Here is a 25,022-nt window from a genome sequence, read left to right on the forward strand (position 1 = left end):
CGTATCGTTTAAAGTGACTATTTGAAAATTTTGAATTTGGAAAGTTATAATTATAAGACAATTTAAAAAAAAAAATCAAGAAGATAAATTTTAATTTGTGGGTTTGAGATATTTAATATTGGAAACGCACGTTTTTTCACTGTATGAAGATTCTGTTCCTCACGTCTTGCACAATTGATCTGTTTGTGATCAAGGATAATAATCATTCTGAGCGTATAATGTTGCACTTGCGCCTTGAGAATATAAATTACTTTACGGTAAATAGATCTCACCGGTTGGTGATACATATCTTGTTGATTGCTGGAATAATTAAGGCACCTGGAGTCATCGATTGAGGATAAAACCTCAGCCAGCAAATGATTTTTCCTGGTTCGATCGGATATTCTACAGGAAAATGAGAAACACTGTCAAGAATTTATTAATTTTCTCGAGTAAACTTTTGTTTTTTTAATTCATTCAAATATTGGGCGACAAATCCAACCAAAAAATGCGGAAAATTTTAACTAAACAATACGAATTATTTCTTAATTTTAAACAAACACTATCCTCGCCAATACTTTGTCGGCGTTTATTTTTTTAATTTCCAAATTAGACTGTCATATAATGAGAGCGTTAACAACAATTAAATTTTCCCGCCGAATATGGCGATATCCTCACAATTCCACAGATGGCGGCCGCCGCCACTTCCAAGTGTTTAATTTTTTCTTCATGTGAAACCACATGAGACGGGTCCAACAATTGTGGTTATTCCAATAATTAATCATCCGAATGAAATAACAAATGGTAGTGAAACGTTGAGAGTCTCTCCGAGCTCATATTTCTCCAGTAAATATCATGGCGAAGTTGTTCCGCGCTTGTTCTGGCTTCAACGTCTTCACAAATTTTCTAAAACCCAGGTAATGTCCAGTGTCCGCCGTTCCTTCAAGCATTATTGTTTTTTCCCAATTAATTACAATGTTTATTGCAGAGTTGAAGTGTTGACAGTGCCCAACAGGGGAGGGAAAAGAATCAATCCACCCCCTAAAAAACGGCACCCCTTGTGGTTTTTGAAGCAGGAACGTGCGGTGAGTATTTTTTCCGAAAAAAAATCCTAAAGTTTTGTTTCATTTTAGGTTTCATTGGCATGAAGTCAATGTTATTTTTTCGGTCTCAACTAATTTTTCGGTCATCGTAGATTAATTCTGTTTGACATGCTGGAAATGTTTTGGGAGAATATTTGGATACTCCCCAGTCAAAAGATCTTTAAAAAAATCACAATCAACTGCCTCTTACAGCTAAATAAAGACGACATAACAACGGAAAATGCAGCGTTCGTTCAGGAAGTAATACAGTCGAAATATGGAACCCCAGACCCCCAAACTGGCTCCTACTCCCCCTTGAAGGTCCCCCCAATCGAACCGACAGCCCAATGGACCCCAGACTCCCGTCGTACAGGAGTGATTGCCAGGAAGATAGGCATCTATCCCATGTGGATGAAGAACGGTAAAAAAGTCCTGGCAACTCTGCTGCACGTGTGTGACAATCACGTGATAAAATATATTCCCCCTGAGGACTGGACACCGTTGATTCAGCCGTCGAGAAAGACCGTCATCCCCAGGAGAAAGCAGGGCTGCCTGCTTGTTGGCGCTGACAGTGTTGATCCTCAAAAATTCACAAAACAGTATTGTGGACTCTTCACCGAAGCTGGAGTCATGCCGAAGAGGCTTCTCTGTCGTTTTATGGTGACACCAAATGCTGTATTGCAGCCAGGAACACCCCTCATGGCTTCACACTACAGAGCTGGTGATATTGTGGATATCAGGGCTAAAACGTAATCATCAATTTTAGAGCCTCAATAAGTCGACCCAGTAATTGTAGTTTTGAGTGGATTAACTCCGAGGTAATTGCCATGTCATTTTCCACAGAATGGACAGAGGTTTCCAGGGGGTGATGAAGCGCTGGGGCTTCCATGGTATGCCAGCGACCCACGGAGTCACGAAAACCCACAGAAGACCGGGAAATATCGGCTCTGGTGGTACAAAGGCTAGGGTGATGCCGGGAACTAAACTCCCTGGACACATGGGAAATCGATACAGAATGTTCCGCGGTGTCAAGGTAAATTTCCCTCTTCCAATGGACTTTGTTGCGTAATTCACGTTATTAAAACATTTTTCAACAGGTTCTCCGTGTAGATCACAAGCACAACGTCCTCTGGGTCTTGGGGCAGAGTCTGCCCGGTGAGACGAATAGTCTCCTCCAAATTTACGACAGTCTCCTGTTCCATAGAAGGATAAAGGATGTCGAGAAGGCTCCACCCTTCCCGACTTACGTCCCTGGGAAAGAGCCACTACCAGAGGTGCAATGGGAGGAATCGATGCACCAGTTCGACGCCCCAACGATAGAATTCGAAGATCCAGATAAAAAATAATGTTCCAAACCCAATGAAATAAGTGTAAAAATGATAAAATAAACATCGTCATTGTTTAAATTTCCTGTAAATTTATTCATAGCTGTAGATAACTTTGGGGAATACAGGATTGTTGCTAGCTGTCAACATGAGTGATCCTCGACATTGAAAATATTTTTTTAAAAATCAGAAATGATGAATGTATTTATGCTACAGTTTTATTGTTGCTGCTCCGTACAGAACGCCCGTAATATTTAAATCTACTGATCAAGAAGTAATCGATTCCAATTGATTCTGACAACCAATAGTGACTATAAATTTAACATGCCTAAAATATACACGAACAGTTGTTATTCACCGCGTTTTTAGCCTTCTTGTCTCCCAAAAGTCATTATAATTGAACCAAGACTCCAGACAGTAGCGTATAAAATCGTTGGTAGTCAAAAATACGAGATTTCTTTAATCAATTTCAGGGCACAATTTTTAATAAAAAAATTCACATCGAATCCAGTTAGCCTAGAAAAAAAAAGTAAACGAACAAATAGATAATTAACATATCACATTATTCTTCACCCAACTCATGATTGCAAATAATAATTGTCACTGTTATTTATTCCTCTTGCAAGAAAGAGTTGTACAACGAACTGGACTCTCGGTTCAAACTAATGTACCAGGGGCGCAAAGTTTTGTTATCATATTGGAGGAAGAAAAAGAAAGAAAGTAATGAAAATATAGTATTGAAGAGCGCCTCGTTAATTATCATCGGAGCAGTATGATCGTATCGTAATACAAGATAAAGTAAAGCAATGTGTCTCCGTACTCATGTCGAGTTAATGACGTTACAATTAGAGATGTGAGACGATCTCAGAATTTGAAGCCTTGGCTTGGAATTGATGTTGTTGGATCGAATTCAAATGTTACGTCATTAACCTGAGGTGCAAGATTTGTGTCGTCAGTCTGGAAATAAAAAAAACATGAATTAATTATTTTTTAAAAATACTTTTCCAGTTAGACCATATCTAGCAAGTGACTTGGATCATTAAAGAAAATTGGACAATTGAATTAGCGTAAATTGGTTCAACAATGGCCTTTTAAACAATCTACGTAAATGAAATAAAACAGTAATTACCTCCTCGGAGAAGTATTGTTCAATAATATCATAAGCTAATTTGTATATTTCTACATTTTCATGTGTCTGCAGCTGTTCAATTTTATCCAAACCATTGCACTCTTCGATCATATTAGCGAGTTGCTCGACCTCAGGGCCAGCATGTTTGAGCATATTGTGAATGCCATCAAGCACAACTTGGATAATTTGGGTGTCCTTGCATGATAGAAGATCGCAGAAGGGCTCGATAACTCCCTCGTGCACCAGTTGCGCAACTTGATCTCTATTTCCACTTATCGTGAAGTTGCTGATCGCCCAGGCAGCCTCTTTCTGAGTTTGAAAATCGGATTTCGAGAGATTACGGATTATCAGAGGAAGGAGACCGGCTTCAATGACAGCACTGACTTGTGCTTGATTGCCAGCTGTGATGTTTGACAAGAACCAGACAGCCTCCTTGCATATTTTGTCCTTGGAGTGTGTCAGAAGATTTTGGAAATGCGATAGTGCACCACAATTGATGACAGTCTGGGTTTGTTCGTCAGTGCCAGTTACGATATTGCCAACAGCTCTGAGTGCGGCTGTTTGGAGTTTAACTTCTTTGTGAGAGAGCAGGGGAATGAGACGGGGTACAACACCACTGTCTAACACCATCTGTATGTGCTCATTACCACTGTCTGTCAAGTAACTCAATGCCCATACTGTCTCAATTAGAATATTGATATCAGAGTGATGAATCAGTATGTTCAGGGCTGGGAGAAGTTCTTTTATCGTTTGAAGTGGTGGTGGTGGGTCTTTGTTCCTACACAAATTCACAATTACCCACGTAACGTTTCGCAAAAATGTTATTGGTATGTCTGGTTTTATAAATTGTAACAGGGGTTGAACAACACCTAGGTTGATTACGTAGTCTCTGGGTGTTGGACCATCACCAATGATATTCCCTGAGGAGTGAGAAATCATGTTAATGCATACGTTTATGTCTAGAATTGTTTATCAGTAGATGACAGAACAGTAACGGAGTATGTACCTAAAGCCCATACAGCTTGTTCGCAAACATTCTGTTGGCTCGACATCAACAATTGTAGGAAGAGCGGTACAGCACCAGCGGCCACAACCGCCTGAGTTTGAGCTGATGTGCCACTCGCGATGTTTGTCAATGCCCATGCTGCCTCGAATTGCAACGAAGGGCTGTAAATGACAAATTAAAATTTGTTGAGTATAGTTTCTAAAGATTGCAATTTCAATCAACAGTGAGGGTGAAATGGTACTCAAGTGAAAGCTCAGCCAAATTGATGAAGGTTATCTTCAACCTCAGACAAAGTTTCAAGTAGGATTTTGTTAAAATTTACTCAATGTCATCCTTAAGATTGTGATATCTCCAAGATTTGAGAATATCCCTAAAAAATATTGGCGGGCGAATAAGTTACCCGTTTCGCTTTTCAAATATTTACGTACTTGTCATGCTGCTCAAGAGAGCGAATTAAAATTGGTAATATTCCACTCTGGATGAGTGGATCAATCGGTGGATTTTTGTCTGATGACAGTAACTTTCGAGCAGATTGAACCGCTTGCAATTGTTTTACTGGATCACCCCCTGCTGCTTTCTGTACAAGTTCCATCAAGTTTATTTTGGACAAAGTCTTCTCGATGTCGTCTTCATCTGAGAATAAAAACATAATTATCCACTCGTTGATAAATAAACTCCAAAGGCTAATCCTCTATTTACCAGTTGAATCTGCAATGGGAACGTTTCTTCTCTTTTGCAGTGTCTCCTCTCTTTTATTTTTCCGCAGCTCCACTGTCACTTCGTTTCGTCGTCTCCTCATCTCCTGGCAAAACGTGAAAAATTTATTAACCATTTCTGGAATTGTTTGAGGAAAAAATAGCTATGGTGGACAGCTGAAGTTGAATTTTTTTTTCTGCAATAGTGCGGGAATGCCTGAGGGATGAATCACGCCGCATTGCAACGGATTCTCCCCGAGGGCTAGCCCCTCACTTCGATGAGCCCTCAACACTCTCCACCAGCCCAACCACCAATAGAAATAAGAATAAGAGTGACAAATGTGAAAACTCACGTCTTGATCCTTCCCTTTGTTCTTAAACACCATCATCCGATTCTTGTTTTGCATTTCGGCGGCCATTTTTACAATAACCAATCTGCGAATCTCGGTCGGGTTTTAACGTACAAAATTGATATGCCGGTACGAAATTTACAGTGGCACACTCCCCCCCGTCCGCCAACTAATGTCCAACGGTTAAAAAAAAAGCAATTTTTCCCCGAAACCACGCGCAACACGAGAATCACTTATTCACCTGCATTACGTATATCATTCGTAACTCCACTTTTTTTCACAAAATTCACGAGTATGATTATGCGGTGGCATGCATAAATGTCCAACTTTTCCTACACAATAAATTTTTTTTTGGACTTTATCGGCGGTTTCAATAACGGGCAATTGGTGCAGTCACGTTTTTTTCTGGAGAGCCCATACGCAGCTACAAGGCGTTTTAGAGCGCAGGCAACGGCGAGAGAAAAAACGAGAAGGGAGATGAGAGACACCAAGTGGCCAGCTCACGGAGGCGAAAATTCGTTGCCAAGAGTTTCGACAGCGAAGACAAACTTTGTCATTTTCACCATTGCGACAGCTGCCATCGCTTTTGAATATGGGTGAATGCATATGGAGAGGTTTTGTTTAAATCTGTAGATTTTATTATACTCCAGATGATTCCAGGAAAAGTTCTAAATTTTTTTCTAGTAAAAATTTTCACTTTTCAATTACGATTCGTTTTTCAAAGCACAGGAAGTGTGTACTTGATTTTCGTAGTGCGATAATTGCGTTTTGGATAGTGGTGAGTGTTTGAAATTGATTATAAACTGCTGGAGGAGGTCAGTTGGTCAATTTTCTGTGTAAAATGTCCGGACAATCAATGAAACTCTGTTTTGTTGAGCAAAGCACGAATTTTATTGGATAAAAATACAGAAATCATCGCTAGCAGTAAATAAATTATTCCGGTATTATTTTCTCTGTCTGTAAGGCTCTCGATCGTCTCAACTATTGACAAGTGATAATTTATTTAAAAATGAATGACAAAGTACCGAAACATTTTGAGCTCGGTACAAAGGGATACAAACCTACTACAAACGATAGCATTGTTTCATTTTGGAAAAAGCAATCACCTGTCGGCTATGTACATACGAAAAAAATGTGACACTTGTGCATTTAAATGAAATTACCAATTGAAATGGAAGAGATAATTTTCCCACTTGGTAATTATGCGCGAGGCTCCCAGGTTAAATTCTGGTTGGGTAGGATGAGATCTACCCCTTTAAAGTCGATTGTCATGGTCACTTAGTCAGTCGAATTAGAGGTCTGTAGCATAACAATTAACATAAATATTTACGAGACAGCAGAAAATGGTGGTTTTTCTATTGACGAACTGGAAATTGTAGGCTGTGACAATCTACTGACCTTTGGAATCGTATAAAGTCCCGAGGATGGTTGGTAATTGAGCAATTTGCTAATGACAAACATTTGAAATGCCTCTGAAGAAAATTAAAGTTCTGGAACTGGCAGGGCTTGCTCCAGGCCCTTTCTGCGGGATGATCCTCGCGGATTTTGGAGCCACTGTCATCCGTGTAGATAAGGTTTCCATTGACAATCATTATTACATTAGAAAATAGAAATATTACTTGGTAATCATAATTTATGAGCTCGTTTCATGGTGATCATGCACTGCTTGATTGTCAAACATATTTCTGTAAAAGTGTATTTTCCGAGTGAGTTTTGTGGCCCACAAATTTATTTGATGCTTTTATTTTTATTCAGATAGGCCTAAAACAACACGATTACATCGCACATGGAAAGAGATCTATTGCCTTGGACTTGAAGTCCCCCAAGGGAGTGGAAATATTTAAAAAATTGAGCAATAAAAGCGATGTGCTAATAGATCCTTTCAGAAAGGGTAAGCAACTTATCATTCATTAGTTATTAATTAGTGAAAAAATCATCGAGACCAATGTTCTTCCGAAGACATAAAAAAATTAGAATCTATAAACTTTTCCTATCAGTCCATTCACGATTTTTGTCAGTCTGTTTACAATTTTTAACAAAGTGACATAAAAGTTACTAACCTCCCAAGGAATCTGTTTATTCGTAATTTTTTATTTATTCGTTTATGCTACTATTTCATTGTCATACTTCAAGGGGTGATGGAACGATTGAAATTGGGCCCTGCAGACCTCATGAGCTCCAATAAAAAGCTTATCTATGCGAGACTCACTGGATACGGTCAGGAAGGTCCTTACGCCGAAATGGCAGGTCACGACATAAATTACGTGGCATTATCAGGGCTTCTCTCCCTCCTCGGACGGGCCAAGGAGAAACCAACACCTCCCGTCAACTTTGCTGCGGATTTTGCTGGTGGAGGACTGACGTGTGCTCTGGGAATCATGATGGCTCTTTATGAGCGAAGCCAGAGTCAGATGGGGCAGGTCATCGATGCATCCATGGTCGAGGGCTGTGCTTATGTTGGGAGTTGGCTGTTCAGAACGCAGAAGAGTGTGTTTTGGGGAAGACCACGGGGACAAAATATGTAAATAAAAATTATTTATAATACCGTAATAATAATTATATAAACGTTTGTGATTAAGAAGATTTTCATTCATATTCTCAGATTTAATTGACATTTTCTAGGAAAAAAAATTAGTAAATAAGTTACGATATTTTTTCAACAGAGTGGATTGTGGTGTTCACTTCTACGATACGTATGAAACAAAGGATGGAAAATTCATGGCAGTGGGTGCACTGGAGTCCAACTTCTACTCGATATTCCTGGAAAAACTAGGCCTCACCGACGAGGAAGTACCCCAGTTCTCGAATTTTGAGGAAAACAGGGAGAAGTTGTCGGCTATATTCAAGCAGAAGACCCAGGACGAGTGGAGTAGAATTTTTGACGGCACCGATGCCTGCGTGACCCCAGTGCTGTCCATAGAGCAAGCCCCGAACCATCCACACAATAAATTCCAGAATTCCTTTGCTGTGGGAAACGATGGAATTGTTGTTCCTAAGCCGTCTCCGAGGCTGTCCAGAACGCCTGGAAAATCAAATTTCGAGGAGAAGAATCCAGTCCCTGGGGAAAACTCCAGGGAAATTCTGTCCGAATTTGGCTTTGGAGCTAATGAAATCGACGAATATGTTTCTTCGGGAGTTGTGCAACAGGTTCTTCGAAAATCGAAGCTGTGATTGATAATAACATTTTTTGTAATTAGTTTTTTCGCATATATGGAGTAGGATTTTTTTTATTGACATGAGGTGATATGCAGGAAAATAGGTTTTAGCTTGAAAATCATTGACGTTATTAAGAAGAATTTGAAAACTGAAGAAATGTTGGAATTTTATTTATTTTTCCTTCTTCCTTATGCGAAAAGGGAATTAATAAGTTAAATGACTTTATTAAAAATATATATTGTTAAAAACGAGGAATAAATGTAATCATTTTGGTTTGCTGACTAATTATTCAAATTTGCCGCGTCAGTTTTCATCAATCGACCCTATTGGCGAATTCCTCTAGCAACAGCGCCATTTTTTACCTATTAGCCAATGGTTAGTCCTAGTCTCTTCAGCGTTGAGAACGCTCCAAAACCGGGCTGGAGAGTGAATTGACATCTTCCAAGTACAAAGTAACCAAACAAGTCATTCAGTGTATCACCAGGTAATTATTCAGGATCATTCTTTCATCCAATATCCTAAACTCTTGGGAAATGTCGAGGAATATCGATAAATTTCAATAAGTGCATTTGTGACCGAAATAATGTCCCAGCAGTGAATAACTCGTATACTAGGTTATGTCAGCCTTGTTTGAAGTCATCTTTGTCAACATTTTCTCCTAAAGAATTTGTGACCACAAAAAAGTGCTTTCCCTACTCAAATTTCAACTTTCAAAGGAGAATAGAATTAATTTTCCGTCTCTGAACCTCTCGATTTTCTGCCCTTCAGCCCCAAAAGATGACAATATCCAAAGCAACCGAAGCGATGGAGGTGGAGGTGTCAACCGAGCCCTCGACCACTGAGGAGGTCGTCGAGAAAAAGGACACGGACCTGCAGACCATCCACGATCTTCGCGAGCACACTCGCCAGATCGAGAAAGCAGTGCTGAACAAAGAGCCCCGTTTTATCCTCCGAGCCCTCCGAGCCCTACCCAACACGCGTCGCAAGTTGAATCCAATAGTCCTCCGCGGAGTGATCGGTGGTTTTTACACAAAATCAGCAGCTGAACGCGAAGCCCTGCTAGCCTGGGTCGAGGAGCCAATGGATACCGAAGGAACTCAAGCAGCGATTCAACGCTTTAAGAGCTCAGCATCGCCCCTTCTCCCCGAGATAGACGCCTACATTCACCTGCTTGTGCTGGTTCGTCTGATAGACACGAAGAAGTACGGGGAGGCAGTCCAGTGCTCTGAGGCCCTGGCCCAGAAGATAACAGCGACAAATAGAAGGACAATGGACCTGATAGCAGCAAAATGCTATTTCTATCACTCGAGAGCATACGAATTGGTGGGCCAGCTGAACAAGATCAGAGGATTTCTCCATCTTCGTCTGAGGACAGCAACTCTGAGGAACGACTTTGAGGGACAGGCTGTCCTCATCAACTGCCTCCTGAGGAACTATCTTCACTACAATCTCTACGACCAGGCCGACAAATTGGTGCTGAAGTCGACGTTTCCAGAATCAGCCAGCAACAATGAGTGGGCGAGGTTCCTGTACTACTTGGGTCGGATAAAGGCAGCAAGACTGGAGTATTCAGCGGCCCACAAGCACCTGGTGCAAGCCATGAGGAAGGCTCCGCAGACTACAGCTGTTGGCTTCAGACAGACTGTTCAGAAGCTGGCGGTGACTGTTGAACTTCTGCTGGGAGACATCCCTGAGAGGCAGATCTTCAGGCAGGCTGCTGTGAGAAGGGCCCTGGCTCCATATTTCCAACTGACTCAGGCCGTTCGTCTCGGTAATCTACACAGATTTGGGGAGGTCCTGGAGAACTTTGGACCCCAGTTCAGGGCTGATCACACGTTTACTTTGATCCTGAGATTGAGGCACAACGTTATCAAGACTGCTATTAGATCGATTGGATTGTCTTACTCGAGAATTTCGCCTGCTGATATTGCCAGGAAGCTGGGCTTGGACTCGGGCGTTGATGCAGAGTTCATCGTTGCTAAGGCTATCAGGGATGGGGTCATAGAGGCGACATTGGACCCTGAGAATGGGTACATGAGGAGCAAGGAGACGACTGATATCTACTGCACTCGTGAGCCACTTCTGGCTTTTCATCAGAGAATCACTTTCTGCTTAGATCTCCATAATCAGAGCGTCAAAGCTATGAGGTATCCTCCCAAGTCTTATGGAAAGGACTTAGAGTCTGCTGAAGAACGCAGGGAGAGGGAACAGCAGGATCTCGAGCTTGCTAAGGAAATGGCTGAGGAGGATGATGATGGTTTTCCTTGAAGATTTCTTCAGTTTGTGGAATTATTACTTGATTTTTCATGATTTTCTTTCCTATCTGATAACTATTCATTTCTGTATCCAATCCAATTTAATAGATAACAATAAAGGTAACATAAAATGAAGGCCTTCGTCAGTATCATTATTTTTTTACAATAATTTGTCTTAATTTCATTGAACATCATTTTTCTCTGACGTATCAAGTATCATTGTCAAAAATAAATTTAAAGACTTGATTAATGTAATTATTGCAGCTCTACTCTCTCCTGCATTTAATTTAACATTATTTTAATAGAATGGAAACAAAACGAAAATTTTCTATAAATGTCTTATTTAGTTAATACATTTCTTTATTGTCATAATTCCACTTATTTCACTAATACTCCATTACCTAGAAGAATTCCGTCATGTTAAGATAAAATCACATCTTGCTCCTCCATCGATTGCAAAATGAAAAACCCTTGCATTTATTAATTTATAATGATTGTGTTTCGATTTGTGGCACGTCACATTTGAACTTTACTTCCCTGCTCTGTTTGCACTACTATCTTGACCAATAGAAATTCTTTCAATTCTTCACCTAATTATTAAACTCTTTCTTAAAACTAGAAGAACTCGTGTCCATGAATACGGTAGAAATTTGAGATCAATGACCTTCGAATTCCCCTCACCGAAAAAAAATGAAAATATAAATTTAGGGGTTAGTCTCTCTCAGAGATCGTCGCGTTGTAAGAGGAGTGTCACCTCCCAGAGACCTCCGGGTCAGGGCAGAAGCTGGAGGGTCTGGTAATGGAAACAATGATTCATTCAAGTCTACATCGGTAGGTGCCAGGTTCTCTCTGTTATCCTCAATGTTCTCCAGAGCGGCAGGACACGTCAGGGGAATTCTATTCGTGGATTTTCGTTCAATAGCCACACCAACCTGACTAAGTGAACCTTTCCGAAGGCGTATCTCCGTAACTTTCGCTCTTTCCCTCTCCTCAATCACTGGATGAGCATTGTAGACCCTCTGCATATCAACTGGAACACTCTTGGTGGCATTGAACGTCTTGTAAATTCCGATCAAAGCATCCGCAAGTTCAAACATCTCCGATCTAAGACTGATGACAATAAACTGTGCATTTTTCGTTCGATCCTTGATGTAGCGGCCGACGATGGAGACATTTTTAAAGTCCAGTGCTGCATCGATCTCGTCCATGAAGTAAAGAGGAGTAGGTTTGTAATGGTGAAGGGCGAAAACGAGAGCCAGTGAGCTCAACGTCTTCTCACCACCACTCAAATTACTGATATTCTTCCAGGACTTCTTAGGAGGTCTAACACTGAAGGTGATGCCCTCGGTGAATGGATCCAATGAGTCGACGAGCTCCAGCTCAGCGGCTCCTCCCAGAGTGATCATCTGGTACATCTCCTTCAGCTTAGTTGTGATGACGTTGAAGCCCGCGTGGAACTCCTCAGCTCTCCTCTTCCTTGCTTCGTCGTAGGCATTCCTCATTTGATTTCTAGCAGTGGTGGCCTCCTGCAGCTGTGCAGATCTCTCCATAAAGACCTTGTCTTTCTCCAGATAATCTTTGATAGTTTGCATGTTGGGTATCTCTTGGGGAAGTCTCTCTTGCGCAGCAGCAAGATTATTAGCGACAGTTCTGGTATCGAAATTGGAGATCTCCTCATCAGTGTAATCGGCAAGTTCTTCTGTGGGTTCGTCCGGAATGTCGGTGAGTTTGAGGGCCTTGATGCTCCGTTCATACTTGTCGATCTTCTGCGTCAGTTCAGCCATTGTGCTACTACTAGTCTTGAATTTCTGATCCAAATCAATTTTCGTGGCCTTCATTTTGTTTTCTCGATCCTGAAGTTTATTTATTTTCTCCTTCAACGACGCTCCAGCTATATCCCGTTCCTCGAGAGCCGTTTCATGCTGTTTCATCTCATCGATGACCCCCTTGGCTTCTTCCTCGCAGCCCTGAATTTCCACCTGAATCTCCTTGAGCCTGTTCTGACACATTTCGATGTCAGCCTGCAGCTGATCTATTCGCTGAGTCGTCTTCTGGGTGTCTCTCTCAGAGCTCTTAATACCGACTTGAAGTCTGCAGATCTCTTTCCGAGCTTTGTCGATAGCCTTCGATAAATCCGATATCTTCTTTTGGTGCTCTTTGACCCTCCCTCCAGACAACTCTTCGATCTCCTCGTTGATACGTTGAACAGCTTGTTCAGTGGATTGTGAGTCAGCCTGAGTCTCCTCTAGTCTTCCTCGAGCCTTGTCCACAGCTTTCGTCAACTCGCGAACCCTCTCAGGACTGGATTTAGCCTCGATGACCCTCTTTTCCTGGGCCTTGAGCTGTTGCTTCAGTGAGGGCGCCTGTTCCTGAATCGTTTGCACTTCGATCTCAAATTTATCACGATTGAGAGTCATCTCCTCGAGCGCCGGTGTCAGAACTCTGATCTGCTCCTCGAGCGGTGGCTGTTTCATTCTCAATCTATTGCACTCCTCGTAGATTCTGTCAAGATCCCCCTGTAGCTTATCGATATCAGCAGTCGAGGGCTCGTTTCTAACAACTTTCTGTCCAATCCTACCCTTGGCCGGCCGCCCTCCGCCGCTCATCGTCCCCGAGGTCTCGATCAACTGTCCCTGAATGGTGACAACCCTCCACCGTTGTGCACCATAAGCGATCCTGGAACCTTGCTCCAAATCTCCAGCGAGTAGGGTATTCCTCAGGCCAAAGTAGAACGCCGGGAGGATCCTCTCATCCTCGACCTTGATGACATCGAACAGCCTGATAACGTTCTCCGGTGTATTCAGTCTCTGCTTGTAAACCTCCACCAAGTGCTGCTGCTTCTCCAGGGGAATGAAATTAGCCCGGCCAACATTCCCCCTGCGAAGGGACTCGATGCACTTCTGGGCAGTGTCAACAGTATCAACGACAATGTGATCCAGTGGCCCACAGGCAGTGGAGACAGCAATGTCGTACTTAGCATCGACAGCCCCCAGATCTCCAAGCCGTCCAATAACTCCAGGCAATTGACCCTCGCGCTTCTTCTGCATGAGAAAATCCAGGACTGCACTTCGCGACTTGGAGGCATTCATTGCTGACCTCTGCTCTTCAAACTGGAGTCTCATGCGCTTGAGATTGGTAGCAGCATTTAATTCCTGTGCTTTGGCTTCAGCAAGCTCAGTGCTCGCGTCTTTCAGACTCTTCTCTGTCTTCGGGATTTTTTTCTTGAAGACTTCCAGCTGTTCCTTTCTGTCTCGCAGAGTCTCGGCAGCATTCTGCAGGGTCTCCTTCAGCTTCTCCAGCTTTTCTCGCTCCGTCTGTTCGACTGACGTGTAGATCTGAAGTTCAGACTCAGCTAAATCGAACTTGGCCTTAGCCTCGTTGACGTTCCTCCTGTAATCGATCAGTTTCTTCTCCAACTCTGCTCGGTTCTTCATCAGGGGCTCGGTTTTCTCTTTTAAAGAACCTATCAGCTCTCGCAACTGCTCTTCCTCCTTCTCCTTCTTGGAGACCTGTCTCTTGATGAGGACCTCACACTCGTCGATCTCCGCTGCATTTTTTTCGGGAACTTTTGACAGCTCCTCTAGTTTATTCTGCTCTAGTTTGACAGTGGATATGTTTGATTTTCTTCTCTTGTTGGTTTCAATGAGCTCTGCATGCAGGGCCTCGTCCTTCTTCCTGATCTCCTCGAATTTACCAGCTGCTGCGTCTCGTTTCGCCTGTATCGAATCCCACTTCTTACATTTCTCCTTTAATTCCGTCGCCAGATGGTCTTTTTCCTCGTGTACCTTTCCCATCTCGGTCTTTAAATCATTTATATCACTCTCCAATTCTTTGTGGGATTCCTCTTTTTCTTTAATAACCGCCAGAGTGTCGACTTTTTTACAGTAATACAACTTGTGTTGCAATGTAGTAATTGTATTTTCAATCCGTAAATAAGCCACAGCCTCCTGCATTGGCTCCTTTAGTGTGTCTCTGTCTTTCTCCGCCATTTTCACACGATTCGTTCTCTCCACAACTCGTTCGGACATTATCTCGACCTTGGTGACAAGTTTTTCAAGTGGTTCTTTGTACCTCGTTGTGCCAATTATGTCCTCGAGAAATTCCAGCATTCCTGTGTCATTCTCGTTCTGTCCTTTGGGCTTCATAAGGGCAATCTGCTCCACCTCACCCTGGAGAATCAAGAAACGATTGTGATCGAGGTCGACACCCTCTTGTCTCAGCAGCTTGGCAATATCCTTGAATTGGACCTTTCGTCCATTCAATTCGTAGAAGGAGGAACTGTCCTTGAAGGCTGTGCGAGATATGATGATCTCACTTCCCGGGACTTCCTCGTAGGTTTCGTTCGGCTTGTCGATGATCTTGCGAAAGTGCACAGAGACTGTACAGCTCGAGCAGTTGGGATGCTCATTCGATGAGTGGATCAACGATGAGACTTTCTTGGAACGGATTTTAGTCGCTCTGTAACCGAACACGAAGAGCATGGAGTCGATGACGTTGCTCTTGCCACTGCCATTGGGTCCCACTATTGAAGAGAAGCAAACGTTAAAGGGCCCTATCTCGACGCTTCCTGCGTAACTTTTGAAGTTTTTGTTGATAATCTTGGAGATTATCAGGCGGGGGTCACTGCTGGAGTGCTCGGTGAGCTTTTTAGGGGGTGGAGGGATGTAAATATCTTCGTCTATTCTAATTCCTCCCTCCTCGTCTGAGTCGTAGGTCGGAGGCTCGTTCCCGTCAACTTCCATCCCTTCGGGGTCGGGATTCTGGGGCTGAGGGTGCTTCGCCATTCTAGATGGGCCGATTTTTTTGGTGTACCAACACTTACTGTGTTAGTGAAGCAATGCTGGAAACAAATGAATAGCACATCGGATTCGATTTAAAAAATTCACGTCCTCTTAGACCCTCAAAAAGGTCCTTAAAAATAGAAGCAAAGTCAAAAAAATTCACTCGACCGCTTCCGGTTAATTGACCATTCAAAGAGAAATTTTCTGTCATTCTCTTAAAGTTGAGTTCTCTGGGGGAAAAAATCGATTAAAATATCCACTCAATCGACGAAATAAACTTCTTCCCATGAATTATGAAGAGAAAGGAATGATAATTCCCCCTAATTACCCACCTTCGCTGTCCCATTACCAAAAAATTCCGCATCAAATTCCCCGACAGATTTCTTGAAGCAATCTTCACGAGAATGAGGTTAGGTCAAAAAACCGGCAAACACTTTGTCTCCATAAGACTGCGGGATGCACTAACCTCTAAAAATCACCACCAATCATCCCAAACACACCTTGATTTTTGTGACCATGAATTTTTGTCCTCGAAGTCCCACAAAACTCAAAAAATCTCACAATTACCTTTTTCTCTGGTTCTCCCAACCGTCAAATTCAAAACGTAAACATTTTCGGCGCACTCGCTCTGCGCATGTCCCTTCTCCGGCTCAACATCCTATAGAGGATGTACTTATAACTGTACTTTCCGGGGACCTGGAGACCTGGACTCAGACCACATCGCTGTATACCACAGAATCCTCCGCGTACGTACTCATCTTCCACCGATTTTGTTGTTTTTTTTTTTTCATTTCACTTTGGAATTCATCACTCTTTTGCATAACAAAAATCCCGCGAGGTACTTGTGAACATGGCGGGAAGTTTATAAATTTATTCTGCCATTTGTCACTGATTTTTCACACGATATTAACCGATAAATAGTGGGGAATCGATGATTGGGAAAGGATTAAATTCTGCGTCCTGGAGTTGACCATAAATGTACTGTTGAGAGAATGATCTATTGCGCTGACATCCTGGGATGTTGTTCTGACACTGTTTGCGAGAAAAATTGAGGAAAAGTGTGAGTGATTTTCAGACGAGTTGAGAATGTCTAGTCGTGGTTCATTATTCATTTAGAATTTTGGGGATCGTTGAAGGGAGGTCGTACGCAATTCAGCTGATGATAATGCAATAATTACGCAATTTCAGCAGAAAATGATCTTCAAACTCACGCGATGACCTGACCCAGAGAACGAGGCCCATGATAACAATTTGTGGAAGACTTAGAACGGAGTGACTGATGTAATTAGAGCAGATAATGGCATATTCATAGATCATTAGTGAAGGGAGAAGTCGACTCTAAATTTTGGATAAGGTGAGTTCACTGGATATTTTTCTTTCTTCTTCTGGATTTTTCTTTTGCGGAGTGAAAATTTTGGTGTCAGCTTTCTCATTTGCGTAAATTCTATATCTCCTTTGATTGCCAAAATTTTTTTCTATTAAATCTGAAGTTATTTCTTCGTGAATTCAACTATTCCTTTGTGGTGATGTAGGAGAATCCCCTGGTGTTCTTGATAGTGCTGTTTTATGGATCCTTGAGATCATTATGAAAACCTGAGGGCAAAGTAAATTGGAGGTTCTTCACTTAGTGGAATACTATCATCATCATTATTTTCATTATCCCTTTCTTCTATACAACTGATTCTCTCCTTTACGGTTCTATAGTTCTCCTCGCTCTTTCCACACGATATTAATAGAAGAATGCTCTTTGTACGTACCTCAATGAAGTTGAAACATCATTGCAAATTTTTTTTCCGGTAAAAAATTGCCAACTGAATTCCAGAAGCATGAAAAAAATTAATATGTCCCCTAGATGATGATAAATTCATTTTCAAGGTTGAAAAATCACGGAAAATGTGGCCACAGTTGCGAAAAATATTTCGCGCCTGGCCCCTCCTCATCTCAACCATCTTCATCATCTGCATGGTGCTGATATGGTCCCACAACAGACAGCGTGGCAACGATTACAGTGATGACTACGTATCGTTGAGGTGAGTAGAGTGCAGCCTTCCACCAACTGTTGTCCTCGATTAACAGTTACGCCGGGATAATGACACTGGAAATTCTCATCTCCCCGGGGGCAAGTGGCATACCACCGTTTTATACCATCCCTCAGAGCGTGACGAATGAATTCCACGAAAAATTATTGGATACGTTCACTGAATACCTCTTTTTTTTCTAGGCTTTTAGATGATCAGAAGGACTATATAGATCGTAGAGGGATTCATGTGGTTGTTGGACACTACATAGGGGATTCGGTGGATCCCTTGAAGAGTCCGAATGTCACGAAAGGTGAATACTAGATGAAGTACTTCCAGAGAATTTCCAATAATTGTTCATTATTATTCATTGCTCTTCGATGAGTTTGTTCATTGATTTCGCTAATTTTCTTTCAGAAATTGTAAATAAAAATATGTTTAGCCCGAAGCCATTCAACGGAAAGAATGGAGAGCCTGTTTTAATCTCACCAAAGGACTTTATCGTAATGCAGCAACTGTTCCAGATCAATAGGTTCAATTTAATGGCTAGTGATCGTATTCCACTGAATCGAAGTCTTCCAGACGTCAGGAAGAAAAAGTAAATCACGTAAAATCTTCTTCGTTGTATTTATATTATATTTGATAATAAATTTCAGGTGTATAACAAGGTACTCAAAGCTGTCAGGACTTCCCAAAACCTCTGTGATTATAGTATTCCATAATGAGGCCTGGAGTACACTCCTGCGAACAGTTCACAGTGTAATGTCCAGATCTCCCCCCGACTTATTAACGGAAATTCTTTTAGTTGATGACAATAGCGATCGGGGTAAATTGAAATTACTCCATTTTCATCGTAAAACCATAATGTTGAGACATTGTTAGAGTATTTATGGTTTTCAGAATTTTTGAAACAACCATTGGAGGATTACGTGAAGACCCTGGACATACCAACTCGAGTTTTACGATCGTACGAACGAGTGGGTCTCATAAACGCACGCCTTCTCGGTGCGAGGGAGGCCGCGGGTGAAGTACTTACATTCCTCGATGCACACTGCGAATGCACGGTTGGTAGGTAAGCTATGTCAACACTGAAATGTTGATTACAGGTATCTCCTCACGTACGAAAAAATTTCATTGAAAAAGCTGCATGTTTTTTTAATAGGTCTTGTAAATGTCTGATAGAAAGTATTGTTTAGATTTATTATGTAGGAGTTCTTCAGCACGATTTTTTTTCAATTTTTTTTATTCAAAGAAAACGATTATTTCTGTTAACAAATTAATAAGGAAGTCAATGCAAATTCGTTAGAATCGTTGAATCAACTGGATTCTTTGCCCTAGATTTTTTGATGAATTATTTTCGCACGTGTTTCGATTCCTGAGCGGAAGAATTAATTTCTGTTCATTTAGGATGGCTCGAGCCACTTCTTGAGGCTATTTCTAAGGATAGAACGAGGGTCGTGTCACCTGTAATAGATATCATCAATGATAATACATTTGCGTACACCAGGTGAGCACAATTTAATGGGGAAATTCAATTGTCATGTTAAAGATGGGTTTATCAATTTGTTGATGTTGAAATTACGGAAAAGAGTTATAAAAATTCGGTCTTATTGAAAAATAATGAGGCCTAAAAATTTAAAGATCTTTCGAGCTGCACTGGGGCGCATTCAATTGGGATCTTCACTTCCGGTGGCTGACCCTGAGTGGCCCACTGATGAAAGAACGCCGTGAGAACATCGTTGACCCCTTCAAGACCCCCGCAATGGCTGGTGGATTATTTTCCATGGATAAAAAATATTTCTTTAAACTGGGAAGTTATGATGAACAAATGAAAATATGGGGCGGCGAGAATCTCGAGCTCTCGTTTCGTGTTTGGCAGTGCGGTGGGAGTGTTGAAATAGCGCCTTGTTCACACGTCGGTCATCTCTTCAGGAAGTCATCACCGTATACGTTTCCGGGTGGAGTCGGGGAAATTCTTTATGGCAATCTCGCGAGAGTTGCACTCGTCTGGATGGATGAGTGGGCTGAATTTTATTTCAAATTCAATCCAGGTAATTGCCATTAATTAATTATCATTAATTTATCAAATTGTCTCATTAAATTGCATGTTATTATAAATCATTGCCCTTTAAAATATTTACTTCAGAGGCAGCAAGACTCCGAGACAAGCAGCAAATTCGATCTCGTCTGGAATTACGTAAACAATTGAAATGCAAAAATTTCGAGTGGTACTTAGATAACGTTTGGCCAGATCACTTTTTCCCTAAAGACGATCGTTTCTTCGGACGAATAATGCACATACAATACGAGAAATGCATTATGAAACCAATAGCCAAAGGTATATACGCCCAACCAGCGGGCTACGCTGCTTACGAGCCTTGCATGAATCCCCCCAATCTCAGTCAGATGTTTGTAATGACTAAATCAGGGATCATTATGACTGATGAGAGTTTGTGTATGGATGCACCTGAACGAGATACCAGGCATGAGAGGCCGAAGGTGAAGATAATGGCGTGCAGTGGGCTCTTCAAGCAAAAGTGGAGTTACGATCAACATGTGAGACACACCATCTTTGCACGATTACCCTTTAGTTTCCCATGATTTTCACTCAAGAGAAATTAATTGCATTTTTATTTTCTCTAGACGAGGGCATTGATTCACACGGCCAGTAAAATGTGTCTCCATGTCAATCCAGAGAGCAAGGAGGGCCCTGTAATAGCCACCTGCAATGGAAATATTGAGCAACAATGGAAACTAGAAACGATCGCCTGGAAATAATCAGCAGGTTTTATCGGAGAATATTTGTTTTTCACACGTGTAAATACTCAACTCACACGCGCATTAAATATCAACGCCATGAGATTAATTTTGTTAACTTGATTGCATAAGTTTTTTATACAGTGAATAAACGATTTAATTTCAACTGTTGTTTGATTTATTCTGGAGTAAGATGAGCTATAGAAATTTCTCGTCCGAAGGAAAATCATGATTAACATCTCTCAATTCAGGATTTATGAACTGTGATGGAATAATAAAAATAATCTACTTGTAATTCACGTTAAAATAAATCCTCAGAACTTTCCCAGCAATCAAAACCATCACGAATCCCCTCAATAAAATGATAAACATTAATAATAAGGCTAACAAATTGCTCCCGCAGTATATTGACTCCGTCATCGTCAAATGACGAATTTTTTCTTCAATATCCCCGTCATGATTGATTACTCTTCCTCTAGACATTACGAGCGCTACTCCCCACAGTACTCTCAGTATCCGAAGAATTCACGATAAATTGATAACTCCAACTTAAATGATCAATCATTCCAGCGCATCATCTACGAATGACGCACGTGGGTGTCTCAAGCCCGGCCCATCTATCCGCAACAGGTGACTCAATAGCACCATTTTTCCCCCCCAACTTCCTGACTCATAATTCCCATTATCATTGATTTTGCGTTCATCATATTACAATGATACTCATCAACAAGTCCCTGCGGTTGCGTTCCAAACAGGTTCCTCCACTCCTCTCCATATTCGTGAGGAGAGAATGAATAAAAAAAAATAAAATACGTGGCATCATTATCACTGTACTTTACCTTGTGCAGCCCAATGTCGCCGAGACAGGCTCCTCTCTCACCTTGAGGTCCGTTCCTGGATTGGGGGGAAAAAAAATAAAGAACACGACAGCTGGACTAATTCGGCAGTGGCATGAGTCCTCATCGCCATGGCTGGTGAACATTCGAATTGACCGGACAATTGTTGGATGATTCATACCCGCGAGGCTGCATCGCTTCTGTCTCATCATCTACAAGGTTGCGCTCAGCCAGCTGCCTCTAATTTCAAGTCCTCGTTAACGCAGATAACGTCTGCGTTCTCATTTGCTTATTCCAAGGAAAAATAACATTGTGTATAAAAAAAAATGACAATAAAGTGTTTTTATCCTGTTTATGGGGGATTGATGGACTTCGGGTTATTTTTTACACTTCCTCTAGTCCATATTATTGTTCCATTGCGTTTGCATGGAATATCTAGGCCTTGATCTCGATCCTCAAGGCAAATTTTCTGAAATTTTTCGAAAATTCATATTCCTGTTAAAAAATAATTAATGAAGAAACAGTTATTTTTCTTCCTGGGTATTCCTCTTCCGCTACGCGAAATGAACCCTGATCCGCCGGTTTTGTTTTAATATCATCATCGTTAAGAGAATTTTTATGGTGTCCAGTGGTTAATTAAGTTAATGGTCAACACCTTTTTCCGGTTTCTTGTGGGAATCGTGTTGAGCATTTTATGCGAGGGAAATAAACTTCATTGAATGTCAGGAGATGACCCCTTCGGAATAACTTGATTATTTCTGCTACTTAATTAGATTGACTACTGCACAATTGATTTTCAGTCAAATAATAAGATTAATTGACATGCGTAGGTAGACGGTAATATTAAAAAAATTAATAGTTGTACTAACGACCTGGCAACTTCAAAAATCAATAATAATTCTAATTTATGGATATGGCTATCTCCAGTCTCCATAAACCATTCCACCGGTTCGCTACAATATGAGACAAGTGGGAAATTGCTGCTGTATTCCCTGTGGACGACTTATTTTTGCTAATAAATCAGTAATATACTTCGGAATGGTTATTTTGCACATCGTTTTCTTCCACCATGAATAATTCATTATGTATTGTATTGAATTGAATTCGAATTCTTCTCATTATGCTAATAAATATTTGAACTTTTTAACTCATTCATTTTAGAACATTTTTTTCCCTTATCATAGGACAATCAACTGAAAAAATCCAACACCTGAATTGGAAAGATTCCATTGCTTTCATTGTGGAGAAAAATGCGATGGCAAAATAGTAAAATAAATAAAGGGAATTTAACCGCGCGACAGGAGACAATAAACATAAACTAAAAACAATCATCAGCGCAAGTAGTGAAACTGGGAGTAGAATGCTAGCAATTTCCCTTCATTCCATGCGGTTGATGGTTTAAAGAGCAATTGCAATCGAGAGCAGAATAAATTCCAGATGAAAAAAAAAAATTCAACAATTCCCTTTTCATCTCATGTCTGCAGCACGTTGTAGGTGAATTGCATCCCATGTAAACGTAGCGACACAGTTTATACCTGAATGTGGGTCAAAGTCATGTCCTTACTGAGGCCAAGAGAGCCCAGTACCATCGCTGGAGTAAATTCTCATGCTGTTACCCGCCCTGCTTCATTTTTTTTTTATCCCCGTCCTTCATCCCAACTTTGGCACGTGATGAGCAGATTAATCCGGGGGTTTCGTATTACTTTCAAATTCCCAGGATTAAACGAAATGAAAAACATGGAATTCACGAGAGCTGGAGCTTAATTACTTTCCGTAAAAATGTAGGGAGAGGATCTTTTGGGCATTATTATTTTCAAAGGGGTCTCTTTGTCCGGAACTCGTGGAGCATCTTTACACATAATTTGTCTACTCGGTCACGTCTTTCGCTGTCGTCCAGTGTTCCGGTTCTCACACACCTATGACCCTCACTTGACCAAGTAAAAAATTCTCCGGTTCTCACATTAATTGTTGGAGGCCTGAGAAAAAGAATCATTTCGATTGAGAAGAATTTCAGGCGCGGGAGAAAAAATTCGTGGAGAGATCTTGCGAAGAAAAATTGAATTTATTTGCATTGCAACAAATTTATTTTGAATAGTTCAAACATTAATAGCACTCACCATTTATTTAATTTTGAAGTCGGTCATGTCATTCGATATTTGTATTCCCGATTATTTGATCAATTAACTATTAGTTCGGAAGATAGGTCATTCACTATCAAAATGCGTTACCTTTCCCTGCATAATGCCATAAAAATAATTAATTAGAGCGCATATAAAGCAAAAAAAAGTAAAATTTCTCCTACCTTGATTTTTGAATTGTTAACCCAGTTCTCTGTTGATTTATCCTGATAAAATTAGCAATAGAAGGTGGAGACTAAAAACCAACACCCAACCACCTGATGATCGTCCACTCCAGCGAGAGGTGAAAGCCGGACTCTCTTGGTGTTTTTCTCGCACGTTCCTGCACTTCTTCTCCTTTTTTTCCCCTCATGATCGTGCCATCCAGCCGCAATAATCAAGGTTTAAAAAGCCCATTCACGGCATTAAGGACAAATAAAACGTAACTTCGTATGTTGTTTTAATATCGAATAAATTTTTCATCCAACATTTTTCTCGTTATTTCAAATATTACAGTATTGACAATATATACAGTCACCACTAGGCTAAACACGTGACTATGCTAGAAGCTTATTCAATCAACAATTGACCAATAGCATGGGCACTTGCAGCAATTCAACGAATATTGAGTATCATTTTGGTCCCTCTCGTTATTAATTATTACTTCTTCTACCTAAAATCATTAATCAAGAAAAAAATTGTATGATGCATTTTCAGCTTTATTTATTATCGCAGGTGCATCTGTCAGGAATTCCGCTGATCATTATTTATTCACGTTTAATAATGACACAGGATCATCAGCCAGATGTACCTGAGAAATGTTCTCCTTAAGACTAAACACGAGTCGGCTCATTCTCATTATCTCTTACTTCAATGGCTATTTCTCGTGCCTCTACTTTACGTATAAATCGGTAACCTTGAAAAAATCACAATCGTAGTAAAAACTAATTCAGAAATGAGTCGGTTGAATTCATAGCGACATCCCCCTCCGAATAAAATCACTCATTCGAACTATTTATCCTCAATTCATTGGGGAATTCACTCGCCCCTAGAGTAATTAATCTATTAACAGAACTGTATTTTCGTGAAAAAAAAATATACATTTTTTTATTGGGATTAACCCTTTCACCCGGAGGAAAAAAATCAAGGAGAAATTTCTAAGAAAATCCAGGAAAAATTCTTTTCGCCTCGAATTGGAAAGAAAGAACTTGTGATAAATTTCCAGGAAATTTATTATTCATCTTTGAATTCTGTCCTTTATTTATAATAAAAAATCGTGAGCCACAATTTTCGCCTGATTTTTTTTTCTCCTGTGGTTGTCGTTTGGTCATCAAAGGAACTGTCACATTATTATTTTTTTAATATTAAGAGTTATTGTTTTAACCACCGGGCACTGAAAGAAAGTGAAACGACTTTGGCGTCAGCCTTGCGGCTCGATTTCGAAAGTTGAGACACTCCCGATCGAATCGATATGAGTGCATCGAAGACGATCGATTCTTTCGATTGTATTTTTATTCCCTTATTCATTTTACTCGA

The 25,022-nt window shown here is 40.9% G+C and overlaps 6 protein-coding genes and 1 long non-coding RNA gene across 13 annotated transcripts; 4 read left to right on the forward strand and 3 right to left on the reverse strand.

Annotated features, from left to right (window-relative positions):
• Positions 1-680: 680 nt before the first annotated feature.
• On the forward strand, positions 681-2,467 carry LOC135160515 (large ribosomal subunit protein uL3m). Its single transcript, XM_064117137.1, has 5 exons — positions 681-896; positions 968-1,064; positions 1,275-1,810; positions 1,905-2,094; positions 2,159-2,467. Exons 1-5 carry the CDS (start codon positions 835-837, stop codon positions 2,405-2,407), a joined length of 1,134 nt encoding a protein of 377 aa, XP_063973207.1. The 5' UTR covers positions 681-834; the 3' UTR covers positions 2,408-2,467.
• Positions 2,459-5,991, reverse strand: LOC135160509 (importin subunit alpha-4). The gene is made up of 6 exons (XM_064117126.1): positions 5,570-5,991; positions 5,221-5,323; positions 4,950-5,154; positions 4,522-4,682; positions 3,516-4,435; positions 2,459-3,343 (listed from the first exon to the last, which is right to left on the reverse strand). The coding sequence occupies exons 1-6, from the start codon at positions 5,633-5,635 to the stop codon at positions 3,251-3,253; spliced, it is 1,548 nt and encodes a 515-aa protein (XP_063973196.1). The 5' UTR covers positions 5,636-5,991; the 3' UTR covers positions 2,459-3,250.
• A 137-nt stretch (positions 5,992-6,128) lies between these two features.
• On the forward strand, positions 6,129-8,995 carry LOC135160514 (alpha-methylacyl-CoA racemase). The gene is made up of 6 exons (XM_064117136.1): positions 6,129-6,344; positions 6,531-6,863; positions 6,946-7,140; positions 7,322-7,457; positions 7,700-8,087; positions 8,230-8,995. Exons 3-6 carry the CDS (start codon positions 7,033-7,035, stop codon positions 8,735-8,737), a joined length of 1,140 nt encoding a protein of 379 aa, XP_063973206.1. The 5' UTR covers positions 6,129-6,344; positions 6,531-6,863; positions 6,946-7,032; the 3' UTR covers positions 8,738-8,995.
• Positions 8,996-9,096: 101 nt separating this feature from the next.
• Positions 9,097-11,112, forward strand: Rpn3 (Regulatory particle non-ATPase 3). The gene is made up of 2 exons (XM_064117127.1): positions 9,097-9,206; positions 9,491-11,112. The coding sequence occupies exon 2, from the start codon at positions 9,500-9,502 to the stop codon at positions 10,988-10,990; it is 1,491 nt and encodes a 496-aa protein (XP_063973197.1). The 5' UTR covers positions 9,097-9,206; positions 9,491-9,499; the 3' UTR covers positions 10,991-11,112.
• A 202-nt stretch (positions 11,113-11,314) lies between these two features.
• On the reverse strand, positions 11,315-16,463 carry LOC135160502 (structural maintenance of chromosomes protein 4). Of its 4 annotated transcripts, none has more exons than XM_064117108.1 (2): positions 16,326-16,463; positions 11,315-15,817 (listed from the first exon to the last, which is right to left on the reverse strand). In XM_064117108.1, exon 2 carries the CDS (start codon positions 15,759-15,761, stop codon positions 11,682-11,684), a length of 4,080 nt encoding a protein of 1,359 aa, XP_063973178.1. In that variant the 5' UTR covers positions 15,762-15,817; positions 16,326-16,463; the 3' UTR covers positions 11,315-11,681. The 4 variants fall into 4 exon arrangements, with proteins under 4 accessions (XP_063973178.1, XP_063973180.1, XP_063973177.1 ...); XM_064117110.1 differs by having other exon boundaries at positions 16,259-16,359; XM_064117107.1 differs by having other exon boundaries at positions 16,225-16,357.
• LOC135160507 (polypeptide N-acetylgalactosaminyltransferase 13-like) lies at positions 16,458-20,716 on the forward strand. 4 transcript variants are annotated; one of them, XM_064117124.1, is made up of 11 exons: positions 16,458-16,504; positions 16,950-17,112; positions 17,634-17,788; positions 17,980-18,089; positions 18,194-18,374; positions 18,433-18,602; positions 18,677-18,844; positions 19,184-19,283; positions 19,418-19,827; positions 19,923-20,332; positions 20,420-20,716. In XM_064117124.1, the coding sequence occupies exons 3-11, from the start codon at positions 17,652-17,654 to the stop codon at positions 20,552-20,554; spliced, it is 1,821 nt and encodes a 606-aa protein (XP_063973194.1). In that variant the 5' UTR covers positions 16,458-16,504; positions 16,950-17,112; positions 17,634-17,651; the 3' UTR covers positions 20,555-20,716. The 4 variants fall into 4 exon arrangements, with proteins under 4 accessions (XP_063973194.1, XP_063973193.1, XP_063973192.1 ...); XM_064117123.1 differs by having other exon boundaries at positions 16,459-16,504; positions 16,947-17,112; XM_064117122.1 differs by having other exon boundaries at positions 16,499-16,818; positions 16,947-17,112.
• Positions 20,717-21,139: 423 nt separating this feature from the next.
• LOC135160526 (uncharacterized) lies at positions 21,140-24,861 on the reverse strand. Its single transcript, XR_010298579.1, has 3 exons — positions 23,672-24,861; positions 23,487-23,603; positions 21,140-23,345 (listed from the first exon to the last, which is right to left on the reverse strand). It is a non-coding gene; the product is annotated as an uncharacterized LOC135160526 (long non-coding RNA).
• Positions 24,862-25,022: the final 161 nt, after the last annotated feature.

This window comes from Diachasmimorpha longicaudata, chromosome 3 (genome assembly GCF_034640455.1).
Source record: "Diachasmimorpha longicaudata isolate KC_UGA_2023 chromosome 3, iyDiaLong2, whole genome shotgun sequence".
Classification (NCBI taxonomy): domain Eukaryota; kingdom Metazoa; phylum Arthropoda; class Insecta; order Hymenoptera; family Braconidae; genus Diachasmimorpha; species Diachasmimorpha longicaudata.

What these genes read in the sequence shown, in the direction of transcription:
- LOC135160514 (XM_064117136.1), top strand. Translation starts at nt 7,033, where the DNA reads ATGCCTCTGAAGAAAATTAAAGTTCTGGAACTGGCAGGGCTTGCTCCA. An exon ending in CTGTCATCCGTGTAGATAAG is followed by an intron (nt 7,141 to 7,321) that starts GTTTCCATTGAC and finishes ATTTTTATTCAG; the next exon opens with ATAGGCCTAAAACAACACGA. An exon ending in AATAGATCCTTTCAGAAAGG is followed by an intron (nt 7,458 to 7,699) that starts GTAAGCAACTTA and finishes TCATACTTCAAG; the next exon opens with GGGTGATGGAACGATTGAAA.
- LOC135160515 (XM_064117137.1), top strand. Translation starts at nt 835, where the DNA reads ATGGCGAAGTTGTTCCGCGCTTGTTCTGGCTTCAACGTCTTCACAAAT. An exon ending in ACAAATTTTCTAAAACCCAG is followed by an intron (nt 897 to 967) that starts GTAATGTCCAGT and finishes TGTTTATTGCAG; the next exon opens with AGTTGAAGTGTTGACAGTGC. An exon ending in TTTTGAAGCAGGAACGTGCG is followed by an intron (nt 1,065 to 1,274) that starts GTGAGTATTTTT and finishes TGCCTCTTACAG; the next exon opens with CTAAATAAAGACGACATAAC.
- Rpn3 (XM_064117127.1), top strand. Translation starts at nt 9,500, where the DNA reads ATGACAATATCCAAAGCAACCGAAGCGATGGAGGTGGAGGTGTCAACC.
- LOC135160509 (XM_064117126.1), bottom strand. Translation starts at nt 5,635, where the DNA reads ATGGCCGCCGAAATGCAAAACAAGAATCGGATGATGGTGTTTAAGAAC. An exon ending in ACAAAGGGAAGGATCAAGAC is followed by an intron (nt 5,324 to 5,569) that starts GTGAGTTTTCAC and finishes ACGTTTTGCCAG; the next exon opens with GAGATGAGGAGACGACGAAA. An exon ending in ACAAGCTGTATGGGCTTTAG is followed by an intron (nt 4,436 to 4,521) that starts GTACATACTCCG and finishes CTCACTCCTCAG; the next exon opens with GGAATATCATTGGTGATGGT.
- LOC135160502 (XM_064117108.1), bottom strand. Translation starts at nt 15,761, where the DNA reads ATGGCGAAGCACCCTCAGCCCCAGAATCCCGACCCCGAAGGGATGGAA.
- LOC135160507 (XM_064117124.1), top strand. Translation starts at nt 17,652, where the DNA reads ATGTGGCCACAGTTGCGAAAAATATTTCGCGCCTGGCCCCTCCTCATC. An exon ending in GAGTCCGAATGTCACGAAAG is followed by an intron (nt 18,090 to 18,193) that starts GTGAATACTAGA and finishes ATTTTCTTTCAG; the next exon opens with AAATTGTAAATAAAAATATG. An exon ending in AGTGGAGTTACGATCAACAT is followed by an intron (nt 20,333 to 20,419) that starts GTGAGACACACC and finishes TATTTTCTCTAG; the next exon opens with ACGAGGGCATTGATTCACAC.